At 49.7% G+C, this 22,351-nt stretch overlaps 1 protein-coding gene across 1 annotated transcript in view; it reads right to left on the bottom strand.

Annotated features, from left to right (window-relative positions):
- Positions 1-22,351, bottom strand: part of LOC128431124 (nck-associated protein 5) — a 100,947-nt gene that overhangs the window by 34,160 nt on the left and 44,436 nt on the right. Inside the window, exons 7-8 of the mRNA XM_053417346.1 lie at positions 13,711-13,774; positions 4,823-4,956 (exon numbers count right to left, since the gene is read on the bottom strand). Of these exons, the coding sequence (XP_053273321.1) occupies positions 4,823-4,956; positions 13,711-13,774 (198 nt within the window). The remainder of the gene's footprint in view (positions 1-4,822; positions 4,957-13,710; positions 13,775-22,351) is intronic.

Below are 22,351 nucleotides of genomic sequence, written 5' to 3'. Positions count from 1 at the left end.
TCTTTCACCAAATCTATAAACATCATAACTGCTGTTTAATCCCGGCCGGAAGTTCAGTGTGTCTGTGTGTGTGTGATTTAACTGACATAGTTACGAGCCAGTCACAAACCCAGCGTGTGTGTGTGTGTGTGGATTGTGTGTTCTGATATGAAAAAGAAAGCAATGGGTGATTTAAATGGAAGCTCTGGCCTTTTAGAGCAAGTGATCGAGTAGAAAAACCCAAATTAAGTTCAATCAGACGTAATTTCCCTGCTGGAATTCGGGGAACTGGGCTGAAACGGACCAATAACTCCAGAAATAGTCCAGACACCTATTATCTATTTAACAGGCCTGGTCCCCATTGGGCAGGAGTAAGGAAGTGACTTCAAAAGGCTGACCCCCCCCTCCCCATCCCGTTAATGACCCCAGATGTGTCCTCCTGAACAGGGGCCTGATTCATCGGGTTGAATCCTGCAGCCTGCGCACGGGGGGGGGGGGGCACTTCAAATTAAAACACTGGAGCGAGGCGTGGCTGGACGCTCGGATGATTAGAAGAGAGGGCATTGATCTGCAAACACAGAGCAATCACTCGGCTCGCGCTCTGCTCCGCCGCTCCAGCTGTGGTGCAGCGGTAATGGGAGTAGCACATGGATGCATACAGTACACACACACACACACACACACACACACACACACACACTCGCGGCGTGCTGAGACTTCACTCTGCGGAGCGTGGCGGCACCTCCAGCTGAGCGTGACCGTCCAAACAACACGTCCAGACTTGAAGAGTGCTGCCATTCCTGCCTGTTTACATCATCTGCCTCCTTGTGTATGCACGTGTCCACGCATGTTCTCACACACAGTGGGGGGGGGGGCTGTAAATCTGCAGGCACCAGTCATCGCCGGCTGCTGATGTTGTTAGTCCAGCCCCTAAGTCTCCCATATCCTGCCACCAGTGATTCAAAGTCAGGAGGAGCGGGTCGGTCGCGGACGCCCCTGGTTTTGCTGATGAGCCCACGTGCATTGTGGGGGAATTGGCAAGTTGGTTTACCTCGAACGCCTCACAGAGAACAAGAGTGACACAAAAACAAAGAGAGATAAGTCAGAGAATACGCAAGTGGCACGAAGATATGGGAATTGAACCTGTGTACGTGGCCCAGGTGTGTGAGCGGACTGGAGAGCGGCGAGCACCCGCCTCCTTTTCCCTTTCTAGAGGAGTCTAATCTCACCAGGCAGAGGAGGGACCACAATAAAGTCTTTAAGAGGATGAGCACGGTAAGCAAAACTACACGCTGCTGACAAATCGCCAAGAAAGGCGGAGGAGCCTGGTCCCGTCTCCGGCTCCTCTCCACGCACAGAAAACAAATCTAATTACCTGGAGCCCGCCTCCCTCATCCTCAGGCCAGACGTTAACGTGGGGCCCCCGGCGGCCCCCGTGGTCCTGTGTGCTCGCCGGTCATCCTGTCTGAGCGTGGTCACACAGGAAGGGACGCTGGTTTCAGGACGTGTCCTTGCAGGAGAGACGTCCAGAACGCACAGGATGGATTATGTTTCTGTCTCTACAACTCACTGAGCGCTTTCTCTGAGCTGAAGGACAAGAGGACGGGGATGTGAAATGTGTCTCCTGGTGTCCCCATCCTTCTCCTCCTCCACGCTGCCGTCCTGGCTCCTTAATGTCTTGCCCATATGGAGTTGTGGGACGTCCAGGGTGGGCCGAGGCGTCCAGGCTGCCGGGCTGCGGGCTGGAGACTCCCACTAATCCACAGGAGTTTAATGACGGCCGGCCTCGCTAGTGGTGGTGAAGTCTTTGGGGGGGTTGACCCAAGTCAGGAGGGGTTGGACATGTGACCTGCACCAGGATAAGAGCCCAGGGTGTGTGTGTGTGTGTGTGTGTGTGTGTGTGGACCTACAGTATGTCTGGAGCTAAGTGGTCAGTCACTGGAGGAATGCAGGATTCCACATCTCAGCCGTGGAAACAAACGAGAGCAGAAGGAAACAAACCAGTTGCTGTGTTTTAAAGCTGAATCCACACTTCTGTGATTCACGGTTATAAAAAAGCTGCTGACGCTGTTTCACTCTGAAAACTCCGGGGGCAGCGTTTCAGTGTAGACGAGCAGAAACGGAGATTTAACGATAATGTAGACGCCCACAAACACATGCTGATTGGGTCTTTTTAGAACACGCCTTCCCTGATTCGTCAGGCCCCGGTCACATGACCCCAGCAACCAGTGTAGGACACAACATGAATAATCAATTAGTAGCGTAACTGACCCTGATGTCTGTGCTCACAGCTGCTGAGACAATGACACAACTGTTTAGGAGATGTGCGTTATTAGAGCAATAAAAACGCTTGTGTGGCCAGAGATGGTTTTACTTTGAAAGTGCGAGCTGTGCCAAGAAGTGTGAGAGATTTAAAGACACACACTCTCTCACACACACATACACACACACACACACAAAGAGCGTAAGAAGCAGAGATTCCCCAGAGTGCGTCTGGCAGCAGCAGCGACTGTCTGATCTCTTCTGCTCGGTGTGGATTCGCCTGTTTGTTCCTCTGTGTGTGTCTGTGTGTGTCTGTGTGTGTGTGTGTTTGTGATGCTGCACAGTGCAGCACTAACAACAGCTCGTTACCTTTGTGTCGTATCATCACAGAACACCTCCGTCTCCTGGTGCCACGGATCAGAAAGAAGCATTTAGCTAAATCCAACTACACCCTGTTTCTGGCAGAGCGTGTAAAATCCTTTTTAAAAGACTAATTTGCATATTGAGTCTTATCCTTCTCGTGGTTCCACTCCTCACGAGCACGACTCCACTGCCACACTCCCGATTCAAAGCACAACCCTCAATTAATTAGCGATACGCAGATCAATGGCTGCCGGAGGTCAAACAGATCTCAGTCTCTTTAAGAGATTGGACGTCCACGTGATTTGTGGCTGTTATCTGCAAAGACACATTGATGAACTGAGCTTTCTTTTCCCCTAATGCGCAGCAAACAACAAGCTCCAATCAATCAGGAGATATGGACGAAGGTCCCGGAGGAGAAAGGAGCTTCAGACACGAATAATGGTCGTCTGTTGCTGGACGGCGAGCGTGCACGCTTGTGAAGCCGTGCACGTGCATAAGCCAATAACTTGGAAACAGCCGAGCAAGCAGCAGGCGCAAGTGGGTCAAAGGTTCATGGGAAGACACTTGTCAGGAGCCCGGTGACCGAGTCATCTTTTATTTTTCCTCTTCTTCTATTGGTTTGTAAGTGGCTAATTAAAGTGGCCACACTGATGTCCCATCTGCCACCGGGGCACAGCGCCACTGATTATTGGCTGCGATGGAAGCATGTTAATCCACTGCAGGGGACCAGGTACCAGTAAACACAGGGACTGGCTCATTCACATCCAGATAAGCACTCAGCAACGCTTAAACAAAGATTAAGACTTTGACAGTGAGACTGGAATCCCGTTAGCTGGAGGGGGGGGGGGGGGCGCTCCCGCAGGATTCACAAAACCACCGACGCTACACGACAAACGGAAATTACAGCAATCCAGCGTGATGACAATGAGCACTGCAGAGCACCAGTAGCCGTCTGGCAGCCAATGAGAACCATCCATCTGGGCGACCTCTGCCACCGTGTGTCCCGGCGGGGACCCTCACCGCAGCCAATCACGGATCAGCTTTATTTATTGTATTTCCTTCCTAATAGAATTGCAGCACTTTCCCCGGCTCTCATATTGCTGCTGCCCCTGTCCACTAATCCACCGCTACATCTGAGTTTCCCTCGTCTCCACTAATAGAATCACTGTTTCTTGGAGACATGTGTGGAGGACAGAATAAGTCTGAGTGCAGGTCAGACAGGGAGACGCTGCAGTCTGAGCTGCAGTCCTGCACACGAGGACACGGCCTGGTTTGGGTTCAGGGTTTGGTTTTTCGTGGTATTTCAGTTTGAGAGCAGGATTTATCAGATTTCATAATGCTCTCACTCAAAACCCTGCGCTTATAGGTGGTTACTTCAACCGGGGTCATGCTCTCCTCCCTCCACGGCACAGGTGAAATCAGAGCGTGAGTTTGAGGAGAAGAGCTGAAGCTGGAGCAACTTGTCTGAGTGCAAGCGAACAGTTTGAGCACAAGCAGGAGCGAGTTGAGACGTTCAGCCCCCTGGTGGTTGCAGCTGCAGCTCTGGAGTGTAAACTGTCTGAAATGCAGGGCGTGATGCACCGAGCCAGAAACTCAATCCAGCTTAATTCAGAGGCGACAATGGAACATTTTAAATGTGCGATAAATCTTCGGAATGGCTCTTAAATATTTTATTCTTCCCCCGGCGGCGACTCTACCCTCGTCTGCACTGTAACACTGGGACCATTAACATGTACAGGATTTTCTCCACCAGCTTAATGAGAAGATAAGCAGCCAATGTGAAATCCTCTGGACGCTCTCTCTCTCTCTCTCTCTCTTTTTGAAGAAGAGAAAGAAGTGAACGCCTATCGCCTAATTACAGCATCCCTGCCGCTCTGCCTCTTGATGTGGCGTCTGGTTCTGTCACACCTCAGCAGCCCGGTGCCGGAGGACGAGGTCATGAAACAGAGGTGACTCCAGTTATGACAGCAGCATTGTTGGAGCCCTTTGTACTTTTTATAACTCAGACTCTTAATAGCCGGAGTTAATGTATCCGCCCGTCTCCGGCTGATGACAAGGTCAAACGGCCGGGAGAAATATCACCGAGATAAAAACCATGAGATCAGAGAAGTGAAGGAAACAGGGAGAGCAGGGAGGAGACGTGGATTCTAAAGTTTGTCTCCCAACTACTCACTGAACAGGGAGTTCCATGTCCAGCTGTGATGATGATGATCTTTACCTGGAGAATTGTTGCTGCAGTGAAACCATCTGCGCCCGGCCCAGCTCGGACTCCTCCGTCACTTCCCGGAGACGCTTCTCGCTCTCCAGTCGCAGGCGTCGCTCTTCCTCTAGCTCGTGGATCAGCTTTTCTCGCTGCGAACACACAAATAAAACAACACAACTGTGGTTAGGTCTCAGTGGCGACAACGGTGTGTGGCCTAACGGCTCAAAGGATCAACCCTAGTGTCTCTAAGTCATATTCCTTATTTATGGTTCCTGAAAGTATAAGCTCCCTGAAGCCCTGACAGGAAGGAGGTCATCTCTGACCCTGACCTCTGACCCTCGTTGAAAGGACTCAAGAAACTTAAAGATCATTCAAATATCTTTCTTTTCTGGAATATCTGAAATAGGACAATAGAGGCTTGATGGCATTTAAGCTTCCATATTGTCGTTACTTCCTGTAGTTTGTTGTTTCTTTGGAAGGATCTTAATGAAGCTCTCCTTCCTTCTGTCCCTGCTACAGAGAAGTTCACACCAAATGTCAAACCTCATCTCAGAGCCTGCTCTCTCACGCCTCCATCCTTTCCCCTCCACTCGTCCACTTTCATTCCAGAGCCGTCTGAATATTTACAGCTCCAAGGTCCCTGAGACGTAAACGGTCACAAATGGAGCCATAACTAAGAAAAGCTTGTTTACCACATCCGCAGCATTTCCTCTCCTCCTCCGCAAACACACTCACTCTGTAAATACGACGAATTCTCAAAGGAAATAAATAGTTTTCATGGTTGAACGTGACCTCGTGTGACTCGACTTGTGATGGATGTTGAATCCACAGCTCGTCAGTGAGGAGCAGGTGGTAGAACGGGGGCGGCTCAATATCCTCTGCAGCCACGGCTCAGGATTAAAGCTCCACACGACAGAAAGGCCGGGTCGTCCTCTCACCGCCGAGCGCTCCCACTTCATTTCAGCTCCATTGTTGCTATGGATTTTTATTTCTCTGAAGCTCAGTTTAACTCCTTCATCCTCAGGAGGAGAGTCAGTGATGTGCAAAGTCTCTGCAGATCACATGGACGTGTTTAATCTGTCCCCCTGTTTTCACCAGAGACACATTTTTAAAAGTTTTTTGCTTAATTGGATTCTTCACTTTCTGACCTGCTCCCAGAAGAGGGAGCCGTCCTTGCCCCTCCTACCCAACTGCACACACCATGCACCATGAGAGGGGGGGTGCAACTGAGTTTATCCAGAGACAGAAGTTCTGCAGGAGCTTCGGATTTTAGCTGACGCTGGAAACGAGTGAGGATCTGTCTCTTCTCCATGTAAACCCCTGGAATCATCATGGACGCTGCCACTGACAATTTACCACAAAACAATTGGCTCAGTTTTCTCAGCAGAAGGTTTCAGTGGTCGAACGTCTCGTCAGGAACAAACAGGAGATTGTAAAGTCTCTGCAAATGAGCTTCCAGCCCACAGAGACGAGCTCAGAGTGTCAGAGGGAAGATGCTTCTCTTGCAAACCGAGCTTCTGCTGAACAACAGATTTTTTCGAATGTCTCATTTGTTTGGTTCAACAATGATTTTACATTTTCACCTACAAGAAGTAAAGCTGCAGCCGCTGTGGTGTGAAGTTATCGTGACTGTAATTGGGAGGATACAGATTCTGGTTCATCCTCACAGAGATACTGTGCTCAAGAGAAATGATCTTTTCTTCCACTCTTCAAGCTGAGGGGCTTTTCCAAGCACTATGGGGACATCTAGTGGAGTGAGAGGGATCCTACATGCGTCATCAGCGTCTCTTCTCATGATTCAAAGCTGCAGCATGAAAGAGAGAAAACTGTCTAAACCACTGGAAAGCAGAAGCTTGTAAATTACAGAGCGTTTCAGAGCGTTTTTATTTTTTTTATTTCTTACAGTGTGAGCACGCCGTCTGAGACGCAGCCAATAGAAAAACCATATTTCACATTTTGGTTCCTTGGCAGCGACGCAGATTTTAACGGGGTGAATCCGTCGAGGAGAGAGATTATTAAACCCAAGTCACCGTTAAAAAAACGGTTCGGCTCCTCTCGGTGGCCGTAAATCCATGGCTACTATGTGGAGCGGCTCTTCACACAACAGGGGAGCCCCCCCCCCCCCCGCCCCCTGACAGGAGTAATGGCCACTGTAAATCCAGTGGACCAGAAACATAAAGTAGTTCATCCCGCTGCCAAGTGCAGGACCTATATATTTGGACACAGACCAAAGACTTCCTGGCTCCTTTTCAGCATCTTCCTTTGAGGGAAAATGGGTCAAGAGGAGGCTCCAAAAAAAAAAGAAACACAATATTTACTCACAACATGTTTTTAATGACGCAAAGAGGGAGCTTGTGGTAGTTTAGCTGGATTTCAGCTCAATGCAGAGCAGCACAAAGGGCTCCTCTTGGTGTATTCATGTGTACAGTATTGTTCCGCACGCCGGCCTGGACCCTCACAAAGGAGGAGCAGGAGCTTCATCCTGATTCCCGTTGCCCAAACGGCCCGACTGACGCCCGAGGCATAAACCACCGACCGCTCTGTGTCTGCTGACAGAGACTTGCCAACATCCTCAATAACAGCTCAGGATTTATGGTCCACGTTGCAGTAAAAAAAAAAAAAAAAGGGGGGGCCTCTATTGCTTTTGTTCGATATATAATTTCAGATTTAACAAGGCCCGTGGTCGTTAAATCAAACATTACCATATCTTTATGTGGCCAGAATCCCCCAGCAATACATTATGGTGTTGAAATGTTTAGTGTGTACAGCAAATACAGCCTTTCTCCTTTTCCTCCTGTGTGAAGGTGTGGCTAATTGGAAGCATATTCCTAAACATGGCTGCTAGGACGCCCTGGGAAGACGTCTCAGAGTCAACACCGGGATGAGAACCCGCCTGGCAACTCTGTGTGAGAATATTTACTTTAGTTAATCCAGGGACTGAGCAGATAATCCTCTCACTTCACTGCTCGTCGTGAATGAGGGGGGGGGTGTGCTACTGGTTTCCACCGGCAGAGGGCAACATTTAACTGGGATTAAACCGGAGCTGCCACAAAAAGCAGCTCTATCAAACAATAACAGAGATTGGGGAGGTATAAATAAAAAAAAAAAAAAAGCAATATGAAATGGAAAAGGACAAGTAATCTATAAAATGGCCCAGGCGGCAGTTTTTATATCGGCCCACTGAGCCATATATCTGCACCAAGCACAGATTGGAGGTTCCAGGATTAGATTTGACCTCTGTCACGGACGAGGACGGTTTCATTTCCTGCCTGATCCAAACTGGTTCCATCTCCATGCGACAGAATCCATCAGCATCAACATGTGGAGAACCCGGGCGCTCTGCAGGACGCTATTGATTTCACTGCACTGCAGGGAATAAATGATAGAGAGATAAAATAAAAACAAATTGCGTGGTGTGCCGTGTGGACGACCTCCCTGCTTCTCCTCAGGATTCTATTAGTTGCAGAGGAGCCCGGGATGAAGCTCGCCTCTGTAATTGGACGGCATTAGATGGTAATGGTATTCATCCGAGCTGAATTACTAGAAGACTCCCCCCCCCCCCCCTCCCACCCCCCGATACCCTCCAAGATCCACAGAGGACTCTAAATTAATTACAGACCTTGTTGTGCCTGCGACGCCGGCTCCCATAAAGAGAAAAGCTACAGAGCAACGTGATCAGGTTAAGTGCCCGGCCCGAGTCTCTGCTGCTGCAGGACGTCCATCTGCAACTGTATACGTCTGTGCATTAATGGAGGGTTTGGGGTACAGTTCAGGGGGCGCAATAATCTCTTCATTACACAGAACAACCCCCCCCCCATACACCCCCACACCCCACTGTGCTCTCTGTCTTTCAGTTGGAGCTCTTTGCCTAATCAAAGGGCCGGGAGGGGATCTGTGGCTCGCTGCTAAAGCAAACATCAGGGACACAATACACCGAGCAGGTTCTTCATTCATAAATAAAACATGCCACTAGGCACTTTGTGTGTGTGTGTGCTCATCAGCAAAGCCTGAAGTCAAATGAAAGTGAAACACGAGGACGGTTCCACTGCTTAGCTTGCACATGTAATGTATTTGAAATGCTGCGTCAGACGCACAACAATAGACAAATCAAGAAGGTGTGGACATTGTGTTTTTAGGATATACAAAGGGCTTTGGATTAAATCTAATTCAAAGTATTTCCATTAGAGGATATGATATTAATTACAGCGATAGGGTAGAGTGTAAAATGTTGGTCTAAAATGATTTATTACAGGAAACGATATTAAACGTACAGTATCTAACTTTCGGCCACTAGGGGTCTCTGAATTAAAACAATAACAAAAGACCTAGTTTGATGACACTGTAAAGAAGCGTGGGATCATGGGAGTTTTTGTCTTCGCCACCGAAAATCTACCTGACACGACTCACGAGCGAATTATGTTCAACGAGGAGACGGAAAAACAAACGGTGAAAATGAAAAATCCCGTAATTTAGATTTCATTGTCGGAATCAAGTCAACAAAATATAAAACATAGGAGTCACTGTTCGACTTTCCAATGAAGCTGCATGTAGTTTGATGATGAGGAGAAACTCACAGGAACATGTGTTTTCTCAGATGATTTGTTCTAGAATCCAAACATTGTTTTATTCAGTAAGAACCTGTCCTCTGTCCCCCAGGGCTCCATCAATTCAATTATCATGGAGCTTCCACTGCACTGGAGTGGGGCACCTCTCCTGGAGACAGCCTCCGGCACTATAGCAAATAATACACACACCCCAGGAATATGCTAAATCATAAGAGTGGCCCATTTATCATTGCCAAGGGAAAGCCCCCCCGCCCCACCCACGCTCCCGGAGTCAGAGTGGCCCGGTGTGGAGATGTGATCTGAGCCTGGCTGTCAGCGCTCGTCACCCGGTGAATGTGCCGAGCGCTGGGGGGGGGGGGACCCCACCGCTGCCCTCGGCCCTGTCCGGCCCTGATAAGACCAATCTGCAGAGACAGCACCTGAGTCCCCGCGCCCCCCCCCCCCCCCGGCCCCCCCTGAACCTCCACGCTGTCACACGTCTTCCAAACAGCTGTCAGATCCTCTGAGAAGGTCCCTCAGCGCGGGAGCTCCTCCAGGACCGAGTCTCAGACGCGTCTTTATCTGCTGAGCACACGCTGCAAAACACGTCCGTCTCAAAGCCGGCTTGAACATTCATAAATCATTGTCATTGATACCCTGGATTAATTACTACTAACTAATTAAACCCTGGTTAAGCCGAGCGGCAGTCCCAACTGGTGAATGTCATTCAGGCTCCACGCAGTCGGACCCAGTTCAACACCAGATGTAGAAACTTTCCATCGCCTCACTTCATAGATATGAAACCTCTAAATATATCTGATGATGAATCTTTAACAGTAATAACAGTAATCAAATCAGAAACCAGAACATGAGCAGGATACATCTGTGCTGAAGGTCGGGGTAGAGACGTTAATCACAGATCCCGGGATGGGGAGTCGTGGTCAAGGTCAAGCTCATCCGCAAACCTCTGACGGCAAACCGCTCAGCACGTCACCGAGGACATTCGAGTTCAGTGGAATCACAGATTAAAAGTTCATGCAGCGTTTCAAACGATGTCTTGCTCATGAAAGACGTGTTTTCAGGGACAGAAATAGCTGATTGCTCCAGGGCTTATTTCATACACTGCTCCATTCCACTTCATATTCACTCATTCAGCGACTCCCTCCTTATCTCCTCTTCCCTCTCCGATATTCTGTCTGCAGGGATCTGATTTTACAGTTACACAATTAAGTCTACACAAATAAATGCCAGTGTGTGACTCTACTGGACGTGTGAGGCTCGTATCTGTTTAAGCTCGGGTGTCGCTGAGCGTCCACAAAACCCCAAGACAAATAAACCCCGCCCCTCCCGAAGCCGGATGGTTTATTTTCACATCTTGTTTAGACAGCCATTTCCAGTGGTCATAATCTCAGCCCACAGTTTGAAATGCCTCTTTAATGGAGAGCCCCGCCGCCCCCCCCCCCCTCCCTCTTTACGAGCCTGCACACAGACTTCTGTTCTGCCTGACAGGAAACCCAGCATCCTGCCCCGTGACGGACTCAGATTGCACTTCTGAGTGGCATCAAACGACGGGGTGCGGCCCTGCCCTGCGCCACCACCACGCCCCTGGCTCTGAGGGATTCCAGAGAGCAACCTACAGCAGCGCCGAGGTCGTGAATGAGCGGTTTGACTCCCGGCAGACAGGGCCGGCTTGTTGCAGGGAGAATAAACCGCGACCTGTGCTCTCCCCGACACCTGGAGGGAAACCCACATGTTTTTCTTGTAACTGTTTTAAAGACGGGCGTTCAGCAGAACACGCAAGAAGCTCCGTGTCCGGGCCGTGGTGTGGAGTTTCAGAAACAAACTGTGTGCACACTGTTTGCTGTGCAGATGCTTTGCAGATTATTCAATAGTTTTAGTTCTATTCCCTCAGATGATCCATAATAAAAGAGGAGCCAGTCGCCACTGGCCCACACCAGGAGGCCCAATTAAAGCCCTCGCTCCTCAGTGAGGCGTCTTGTTAATGATGTCTCTTTTCCAGCTGTTTAACCTGGAGCTCACAGATGCTGTTCACATTCTGCTGCTGTGGAGCTGCTCATCAGACCAGCTCTGGACCTCAGTGTGTGTCTGCTGCCTGTTTGTCTGATGGCGTTACACACAGACGCCTAATGGATGTAGAGAGCGAGGGAACAGAGGCTGTTAAAGAGAGGCATCCGATTCAGAGCCACTTCAAAAGTCCCAGGCTTTTTTTAAATCTGTCTCTCCGGGTTAGTCCCCTGGCAGGCGAAGACGGGGGGGGGGGGGGGGGGGGGGGGGGTGCAACGGGGTAGGGTGTGGGCATGGAAGTGGGCGTCAGGTGTGGGGGTCTGCGGCTGGTGAGCGGCTCCCACTTCACACCGCCAGCACTTTGACAATTATCTCCTCGCTGCAGCAGCTTCTTTCTCATCTCCATTGAAGAACCGTGCCGGAGCTCCGAAGCCTCCCAGGAATGCCAGAGAGAGAGAGAGAGAGGGGGAGATAGATAGAGAGAGAGAGAGAGAGAGAGTGCAGGGGGGACTCCGGTGGGGATAATCCCAATTTCAAATGGAGCTTAGTGATATCCCCCTCCTCCTTTTCTTCATCCAACACCCCCCACCCCCCCCCCCCCCATCCACCCTCCTGTCTGGCACAGATAACTCATCCCTCTCTCCCTCGACCCTGAGTTAGCGCCGATGGTAATTTTACACACACACCGCTCCAAAGTAATAATTAGCATGTCACCCTCTCGTGTGAGTCGGAGCGCCGGAGTCTCGCGGCGTGCAGAAGGATGTGTTTTCTGTAAACTGCTCTGAGGTCAGTGGATGAGAGGTTGGTGATGCAGGTGCTGACACACGGAGGTGTCGCCTGGAGGTGCCGACACATCATCGTTAAAGAGAGAAGGGAACTTTTCGGTGTAACACAGGTTGGTTTTCTATAGCACCGTGATCATAGATCTGTGACTGCTACGTGAGGAGGAGGATGTCAGATCACGAGTTACCACGTTGGAACTCGAGGGAAACTTTGCGACCACTCTCTTTATCGATGCTATATTTCCTTCTTCTGGCCGCACTTCCTCCTTGTGGCCACCAGAGGAGGCAGGTAAACCGATGAAACGCAGAAAGGTCACAATGATGAGTCAGTATTAAAAACAACATAGAGCTATAACCAATCAGAAACAGAGCTGCTCACATGACTCTAGGTCATGGTGATACCTGGAACTCATCTTAACTCTATCTCCCGACTGTGGAAATCGATGAGGAGCCTCCGTGGTTCACATGCATGACGGAGAGGGGGGGCAGTCGAGTCACTGAGAGGTCAGGGAGGAGGGGAATTCGTAGAACGAGGGCGAGAAGGACGTCAGGCAATCATGTGACTTCCTCCTTAAGTTGATCTAAACAAACCCTGGAGGCGATGGCCACCTCTGTGTGTCACTATCTCCTCTTCCCCTGAGGAAGAAGAACTCTTCACGTTCTCCGTCAGCCCCACAACAAACACGTCTCTGGGGCAGCTACTGTTTCTGAATTAAACCCAAGCCTCAACAACAGCAGGAATCTGCAGTGCTGCAGTGCCCTTGAGCAATACACTGACTCCCTGCCCAGCTCCAGGGCCGCTGTTCTGTCTCTGACCTCCTGCTGTGACCTCCTTCACTGTGGAGAGAGAGAGAAAAGCCCGGCCCTCCTCCTCCAGGGATCGATACAGAACCACACACACATCTTGTATATGTGTGTGTCGGCCCTCGTGAGCTGTTGCTCCAGGCGAGCGGCCACAGAGGGAATCAGGTGCGGCAGAGCAGCTGGGCCGGTGGTGAGAGCCGCTCGCTCCGAGGCAGCAATCAGCTGAGCTTCATCACATGGTTCGGCTTTTCCCTTTCTGACCTCCCTTACACAAACATACTCCATCCACCCGCTGGAGCTATATCATATTCACGTTTATATGCAGATCTGAATTCTTTGGTGAAAGCTCGACATCAGCAGTTTCCTGCGAAGCCGCGTGCGAGGCAGCTGGAGCCTGGTGCTGTTCCACAACCTGACAGAGAACCTGAGAACCTGCTGCTCCTGCAGAAAGTCAGGAGCAGCAGAGAGTCAATGTGTCACAGAAAACAAACAAATACAGAAAACTGTCTCTGGAGGTTTGGATTCTTTGGGTTGTTTTTGTGGCTGAAACCCGACGACAGGACGTAGGTATGACGCTCAACATTCTTTAGTCAGTGAATTTAATGTTTTATATGAAAAAGCTTCATAGTTTAGCTTTAAAACTAAGTGCTGAGGTGTTGAAACCCTGAAGATTGACTTTGGCCGGGGAAACTGTGGCAGTTGTGGCTCTGTGCAGATTACAGGGTCGAGCGGCTCCACTGTACTTTACCATTGTTCCTTCAGTCCGGCTCCGTGCGACTTCCCTCTGCAGGCGAGCCACGGCCAGCTTCTCTCTGGAGAGAAGAGAGGAGACAGGAAAGACCAGTGAGTCCACGTGGGACAAAGACAGACAGACTGACAGACAGAACGTGTTGACACCAAATCCATAAGAAACGTTTCAATCAATCAAAAGTTAGTATAGATTCAGTTAATGAAAAAAAAACAATAACGTTTCCATCTTTCTCTGCAGAACCCACAGAGGGCTGCCAGCAAATCAACACACACACATGTACACACACACACACACAAAAACACACACACACGGAGAAGACGGGGTCGTCCGCTGACCACATAAAACAAAGAGCTTGCAGTTCTGTCCAGACAAAAATAGCTCAGAGGAAACAAAAAGCAGGGCATCCTCGCTCCACAACTTGCACCCAGACACACACTCATAACACACTCACTCTACCACACACTCACAAATACACACGTGAAGCGGGCTAAACAAAGAAATGGACTGTGCGCGTCCAATCCCTTTCCCACGTGAGGGCATTCCAGACTTTAATGGGATAAATCTTGGCTCAGCAGCTCGGATAATAAAGAAGCTTGTTTTATTGGCTCTCCTGAGGAAACACAACTGAAACGCAAGAGGAACACAGACAGCTCCGGGACGACAGCCGCAGATGAAACACACACACACACAGACACACACACACACACCGAGCGTCTTTATGCAAAGTGCAGGAGCAAGAACAAATGTTTGGGGAGTGAAACGCCTCCTCTTGAATCTCCGTGACGTGTTCTCTTTAATTAAAAAACAAATGAACACAGTGTTTCGAGCACCGACTGTAAATAAAGATTGACGATACATCTCCTGTATCTTTATAAACAATCTGTGGTTCTGACAGGAGGCGGATGAGCCACGACACGTCGTCTAATCATCACTTTTACATAGAAACGTGTGCTAATTGCTAACAAGGCTACTAATTAGGCTAATGAATACATCAATTAGTAAATACACAACATAACAACTCTATTGTCCCAAAGGAAATTGACAAAAATCCATCACAAACCATTTGTTGCACACAAATCAATATATTTCTGTGATATTTGTTAACAAAATAAAAGTCTTGACGCATTGAATATCATTTCCTGTGTCACGTTATCCTTCAGAATAAAACCAGGGTGCTAACGTGAAGCTGTGGGACCGAATGAAGACGTGACTTCAACACACAGACACACTAAACACAATCACCTGCACATTTTTCACATTTCTTCACCACAGCAGACACACAAACCCCCCCCCCCCACAATAACTCCTGACTTACATCAACCCTGTCGCCTCTGAGAACACATCATTGTTTCCTAGCGGCTTACCTGTCGGGGAAAACCCCCCCACCAGTGATTAAGCCACAGCTGGGGGAAGTATACAGTCGACCGTCTGGACTGGGAACGCTGGGACGAGACCAGACACTAGCACTGGCGTTCCCGTGCAATGGGACCTGAGTGAGCTACAGCTGAGCCTGGCACTCCGATTGTGAAACACATGGTGACAAATCCGTGAGAAAGTCGAGCAAAGTGAGACATGGGGGTGTGTTTGGGTGTGTGTGTGTGTGTGTGTGTGTGTGTTTGCATTAGGTTTGTGTGCTCTTAAAAGTAGGTGGTTGGGCGTGTGCGTTTATTAAAGTGAAGGTGTTGCGAGTCCATTCATTAAAAAGAGTGTGTGTGCGACTGCGTGTTCCACATCTGAGGCTGACTCACACACTCTCACACGTTACACAATGTGTCCCTTCCTCTTACCGCACACTGTACGCTCACACCGTGACGCTACCTGGAGGAGCGAACACAGAGTCGGCCTCTGGAACCTCTCAGCTCAGATATTGTTTTGTTAACAGCCGCGGCCTGGCATTCCTCCAGTCTGTGTTATGGCTGAGCGTCAGCCCTGTAACGGGTTAAGTTTCAGGCCACTTATGCACAGGCATGTTCCAGGAGCAGCGGAGCATGAGCCAACTGCACCCCGAGAAAAATCAACTCCAAATATAGAGCAAATTTGACATTCTGCGTTACACGTAATTATAGTAATTGGCACAAGTCAGAATAACAGTAATCCAGAGCAAAAGGCTCATCGGCATTTTCTACTGATGGAGCTGCGTCAGAGCGGCACGTGAGAACAATCTGTGATCGGCCTTATTCGGTTTGTGTTTGGACGGATTCTGCTCCGAGTTCATCATCTGCTTTTCAATCCTGATCCACGTCAGCCAATCGCTGGCTCTGTAAAACTTTCACAGCTGTGTAAACTGGGTCTTATCTCAGGGCATCTGTGGAAGCAGGTTTGTGTGTTTGCGGTGGGTCCAGGCTGAAACACGTGTTCTCGTAGATGTCAGGGCCGTCGCAGTCTGAAGGATAACTATCACTGCTCCGGTCTTATTGCTGTAGATATGGTCACTGCTTCGAACGCTTGTGATAACACGGCAGGGAGAGAAAACACCGGCGGTCACACGATCAGTAGAGACGGATTATCTGAGGCTGTATTCAGCGTTTCCCACAGAATAATTCAATCTACACAGACTAGAGAACGAGAGAGAGAGAACTGATGCCTTCTGTGATGTCTGACTGTGTGGATGGTAAAAACACCACAATGCAGGAACACAGAAAAGCACCAAGTCAGACATGTTATTATGAGAAGTGTCGCGTTCCTTGAAAAAAACGTCTTTAAATAGCAAAAACAAAAGGTTGTAATGAGTCACAATTGTATTTTTAAAAAGGTAGAACAGTTTACACAGTGTCTGGGAGATCTAGATCTGTTTAAACTAGATCTGATAAATTGAGAGCACAAGCTGACAGTTCACCATGTATACATTCTTCCTCCTCATCCTCCTCCTCCTCCTCTTCCTCTTCCTCTGCTGTTTTTCTTCCTCCCCCCATTATACAGCTCGGCTGAGTTGACTCCAGCAGCCAATCACCAGCCGTGTCCACGTGCACCTCCAGCAGTTCCCGCTGACCTGGAATCACCTGAAAGCAGCGGAGGCCTGAGCAGTGGATGGCTTCCCGCCGAGCGGCAGAGGCAGCGCTCGACTCCAACTCCACCGCTTTCTATTCTACTGATGTATTTCTGTGCCATAAGAGTTAATGCTTTAAGAGGCATTAGCACCATTCTGAAAATGTCAGGATAACATGCTCTTCTGCACACGAACCATTTGCTTTCCACCCACACACAGTCTGCACAGCTCAGACATCATCTCCAGCAGCACCACGGCGTGAAGCAGATCGACCCTGTTTCCTCCTCACACTGTGTAAACCCTCAGACAGCGAGCCGGCGCTGTGTGGCAAGCGAAGACACGACCTGTCAGAGCCGAGGGAGGATCGGTGGCGGCGGCGGGGGGGCGTTTGCCAGCCTGAGCCGACACGTTGGACCCACGTGCTCTGAACTGCATTGTGTTCAGCGCTGTTAGGTGTGTGTTCACCACTGTGAGGTGTGTTGTAATCCGTTTGCTGTTAAACACAGAATGAAAGACAAAGAAAGTGCTGCCTCTGCATTTTTTGGGTTTCTTGTTCCTTTGACTCATATCAAGTGGGGTTAATCTCTCCTCTGTAGAAAGATGTTCACAGATTAAAGCTTTCTCCCTGCAGCAGTTCCTCTCTCTGACATGAACACGCACATCAGAGAGTATAAAACATGCATTAGTCTAAACCCGTCTTCTCAATATTGTCACTGGAGCTTACTGGGAGCTAAACACCACAATCGTTTTCAACCACAAATGTCCACAGAGCGAAAGAGAAGCATAAAATGTCAGGACGAGAGCTGAGCCTCCATGCATTTATGTATTAGCATCTGCACCCCCGCTGCGCTGAGAGTCCTGATGTGCACGCGATCCCCGTGCCCCACATAGGGAATCCTGTTCACAGGGACTCAGGGCTACGGTTTTGGCTCCGGCTCCGGACCGGTCATTCCCATCCTTAATCCTCCCGCTGCAGGGTTATGTAACCTTCTGCTCCGATCCAAAAATGTGCAGCCGAGCCCTCAGCGTGGGACAAAGAGCTCGCCGAGGCGTTTGATAAGTTATAACATCCAACCCAGTGTGGCAGGAAAACAGAGTAACAACTGGCAGGAGGGCCACGGGACACACGGGTGGGAACTGATCTGACAACTAATGGATCAGAAAATAGAGAACTTTATATTTTAATATCAAAACTGAGCATTTTTACACCTTGAATAACTCTGAATTCATTTGGACTGGCCCAGCAGGAAATCAAACTACCGACCCCCTGATTTGTGTACGTCCCACCCTTTCCCCTGAGCCACAGCCGCCTGCAGCCTCGTGTCGTTTCCTCTCTACAATCAAGCACCAAAGACTGAGATGGCGTCAGAGAATCAGCTTCAGCATAAACATCTGCTTCCAGCCTCTGATGCGTGCACATCTGTGAGCGCTCATTTGGTCCCAATCCATTAAGCAGCTCCAATCAATCACCAGGGAATGGATGGATGCCGAGCGGCGGCCTGACCCGCGGCCGCTCCCTCCACCTCGCCCACAGCTGGTTCCTGACCTCCACGGTGGACCCAAAAGACAGGAGCCACATGTCAGCACCCCCCCCCCTCCCACCCTGCCAGCCCAGCACGGCCACGGCACACCATCAATTATTGACGTGGTGAAATGTGATGAGCTTCCACACAGAGAACAACAGAGGGACGTGTTTGTGCTCTCAACACGTTCTTCTTCTTTGTTCTTACACATTCTGACTCCGAGCGTGTGTGTGTGTATGTGCACGTTGTGTAGAAACAACACATATCCTGTAGTTTAAAACCGTGTGGTTCATGTCCACACCCTGAAGTGACGTATCAACACTTCCTCTTCATGTTGTGTTGTGTTGTGCTCCTTGTTTGGACACGTGTGAGTAATGCAGTCCAACGAGTTGAGATGATCACGATTAGCCACATTTAACCAAAGTCAACAACACGGTAAGTGCAGTGAGCTGTTTATGTCCCCCCCCCCCCCCCCTGATAACATAGAGCCAGCAGCCCTGATAAGGTTTAATTACACTGGTTGCAACATAAAAGCGATGAATAAACTCTTTGTTATTTGTTGACAGGGTTGGATTGACACTTTCTCCGACCACGTGATTGACTGACGTGAGGAAATGATTTCTCTTCCACGCCGTAATCGACTCTGAGGAATTATCTGTAAAATCAGAGTGAGGGCAGGGATTTAAAAACATCCCTCTCTCCGCCAGGATCACATCAAAAGCATCTCCGCACTTCTGAAGCAGCAGAAAGGAGACGTGAGGAATCCTCCGGGACTCCTTGTGAGCTCAGAGGAATGTGCTCGCCAAGCGTGGATTACCCCTGCCTCACTGTCTGTCTCCCTAAATGTTTTCTTATTCGCGCGCGGGGTCTGACCTCAATTGTTTCCAAACCACAGACGCATTCCTGTCCAGACCAAACCAAACGCTGAGAGCGAGCAGATGTGCTTTAAAGATGGCCGCAGCACCCGGCTGTCTGTCGAGAGGAGTTTACTCACCGGCGCGGCTCATATGGAGGACGAGGAGGACGGGGCCAGACGCCGACACACTGGGGGGAACTCACAAACACACGGATGAGCTAACATGTGCAAACACCCGGGCGGAGACACACACACACACACACTCTCACAGTTTCTGAATCTTTTATGTCCAAAACATAAAAAGAGGGAGATGACTCCTCGCAGCCGCTGGAGCTGAACAACTGCAGATATGAAGAAGATGAGAGAAGGAGACAAGAACACCTTCATCCAGACACTCCTTGTTTTGAAATCACTAATTCACAGCCGCATGCCAGCAGGTAATAATCCACAGTGTGTGTTTAACTTTTTCCAGAGATGGTTGACGAGCTTGTTTCCAGACATAATTGAGTTTAAGTAAAGCGCCCTTCACTCTGGACTGCAATTACCCTCCCGTGATTTAAGAGTTTACCTGCGATGATAAACAAAGCCTGTTGTTCACTTGGCAGGAATTCTGCTTCTGCTCAGGTATGTTTCAAAATAACTTGATTGCATGTGGCGTCGTGTGATTGTGTCTGAGGCCGCAGCCACAGCCAGCTGGTGATAAATCATACGTGAGGCGCTGGAGCTGCTCTGGAGAGTCAGGAGCCGTGTGAGGCCAAAGAGACGACCTCCTGAGGCAGGTGGAGAAGGATCTACAGGCATCAGCTGAATCCTGGATGCCCCCCCCTCCTCTTTAACCAGTTAAATCTAGCAACATCCACGGGCACCAGTGGTGGAAAAGCAGCCACACATCATATCTCAGTCACATGTTCCCTGCATTGTTCTGTGTTTCCCACCCTGCCTGCCCCTGCGTTGGAGTAATTGAGCAGGGACTCACGTTTACTACTGTACCGTAACACTAGAAGCCTCTGCTGACTCATGGAGACTGTGCAAAGGCTACGGGTGTTTTACAGCGGCTGTCAACACGCCGCTTTTTGGAACGGGGGGGGGGGCAAACAGTAGCTCTTTACAGAGGCGGACAAACGGCTGCTTCACCTACAATAGAGACAAAAGTGTGGTGAACGGGAGCACTCGAGCCAAGGGGCTGCCATCTTCACTGCCGGGTGCATGTGTGCAGAAGTCATAAATTCAACTGTAGGAGTCACATGTTCAGCTTCTTGCATCACCTGATTCAACTCCTAGTTTCTGGGATAGACAAATAACCTTCTCACTGATGCATTCTTAAATCAAAAGATCTGCAGACGGAGGTGAAGCCGCTCTCTCCTCCGTGTCCTCTGAGGCGTCTCAGGCGTACATCACCATGGCCTCCTCCTTCTGGCGCTCTGGCATGCTGGTAATCAAGTCATTAAAAGTTACTGTGCTCATTGTGATCCCCTCTAAGTAAAGAGTGCCACGGAATGGCTGGAGGAAAACAAGAGAGGTGTTTGAGGAAGAGTTTTACAGCATGAAGGTGAGCGTCTCCTGCAGCCGCTGGAGGGTTCTGCTGCTGTTATCCTCTGATTTACAGCCAGGAGAGCAGGGAGCTGGAGTTTGTTGACATTCCCTTCCCCACACGACCACAAATACAACGCCGACCCCGGCTCCCCGAGCTCGTAAACGGCTCGCGCTGCATCACCGTGACCGGGACAGAAATATGAAATGTGAGATGCATGTGTCGGTGGAAGTGTGTCGGCTGTGGGTGGCAAACAAGGACAACAACTCTCGTAAACTGTCGGCATGCAGAACGACGACCTAAACACAAATCCACTTTGGGGATTTTTATCTTCTTCCAAGAGCTGAAACACTTTGTGAGGTTTGTGAGGTGGGAATATGAGAGATATAAACAAACTGGACGAAAGGCACTAACTGCAAAAACAGCCCTGGAATCCGTGCACCTTGGTGAACTCACATGGAAGCGAGTTCGTCCATTTAAAAAAACCACAGAAATGCTCCGGCTCTAATGACATCACCGAGCAGTCGGCAGGGCGAGGGTGTCTGGGCAAAGCTTTGTCTCCGGGCAAAACAGTCAGTGGATGCAATAAGCCGCTGATAGCTCCCAAATAAAAGCTTTTTATTGCTTATAAATCGTGTCAGACCATTAAACTTTATGTTTTTCCCCGAGTGACATTACTCCGAGTTATGCCAGAGACGTCTGATCGTCCCAATTCTCCGGATTTCCTACTTGTTAACGTTTGAAGCAGAAAGAAGGAGGCCTCAGCCGGGACGTGAAGTGTTCCTGGTGTTTACAGTGAGAAAACAACACAGCCTGATTCGCAGATTCACAAAAACAGGTTCCTGCCAGCCCCTGAGGTCTGAGCAAGGCTGCGGCTGTTTTTAGAGTTCCCACGTGGAGCTCGTGGGGGGAGATAAATGTAGAGTAGGCTGAGGGGAGGAATGCATTCAGAGGAGCTTTAATTGAGCTGCATGGCCTGAAGTCACAGAGGCAGAGCGTCTCAACAAGGCTCAGGCGGCCGAGATCCTGAGATGTGCCTCACACGTACACATCATTAAACCGGCTGCTCTGGCTCGCAGCTCCCACTGCAGATGAACGCTGCAGAGACACAGGGAATCACATGGGAACGTTGTCTGGAAGGAGCCCCCCCCGCCCCCCCCAACCCTCCATCCATACCCTCCCACCTCCTTCAGAATGAAAGTCCCCCCGGCTGCCAATGGAGGGGAAGTGCTCCCATGCTGGGGCCCGATGGAGCGGACATTGAACGGTGGAACATTCCTCAGTAATTCAGTTTGACCTCAAACCTATACGCAAGCTTGAGGGTCAGGGAATACAGAGGAGACAAAAGGGAGGAGGAGGAGGATCGGATGTAGAGGAGTGAGATATGACAAACAGGAGCACACGTCACCACGTCCTGCTCCTTGGGTCTCGATTAGGACCCTAATAAGAACAACTGGGATCCAAAACCCTCCCAGTGCACACTCTCTGCTGTAATGGATGAACTTTTCACAAACAGATTCCTGTCCAGACGTCACTCCACTTACAGACCGAGTCTCATGACCCTGTCCTCACTGCGGGGACACGTGACGCGGTCATGGAGCGTGTTGGTCCAACCAGAACACGGCAGCAGGGAGCAAATAGAAAAACGTGGAGAAATGGCCGCGCCGTGGAGAGAATTACAGTTTTAATTCTATAAAATCAAATCCCTCCACTTGGCAATCCTCTTATCAAGTAATCCCCAG

Source organism: Pleuronectes platessa, chromosome 24, assembly GCF_947347685.1.
Source record: "Pleuronectes platessa chromosome 24, fPlePla1.1, whole genome shotgun sequence".
In the NCBI taxonomy this organism is placed as follows: Eukaryota; Metazoa; Chordata; class Actinopteri; order Pleuronectiformes; family Pleuronectidae; genus Pleuronectes; species Pleuronectes platessa.
This window is presented reverse-complemented; position numbering and strand designations above follow the sequence as displayed.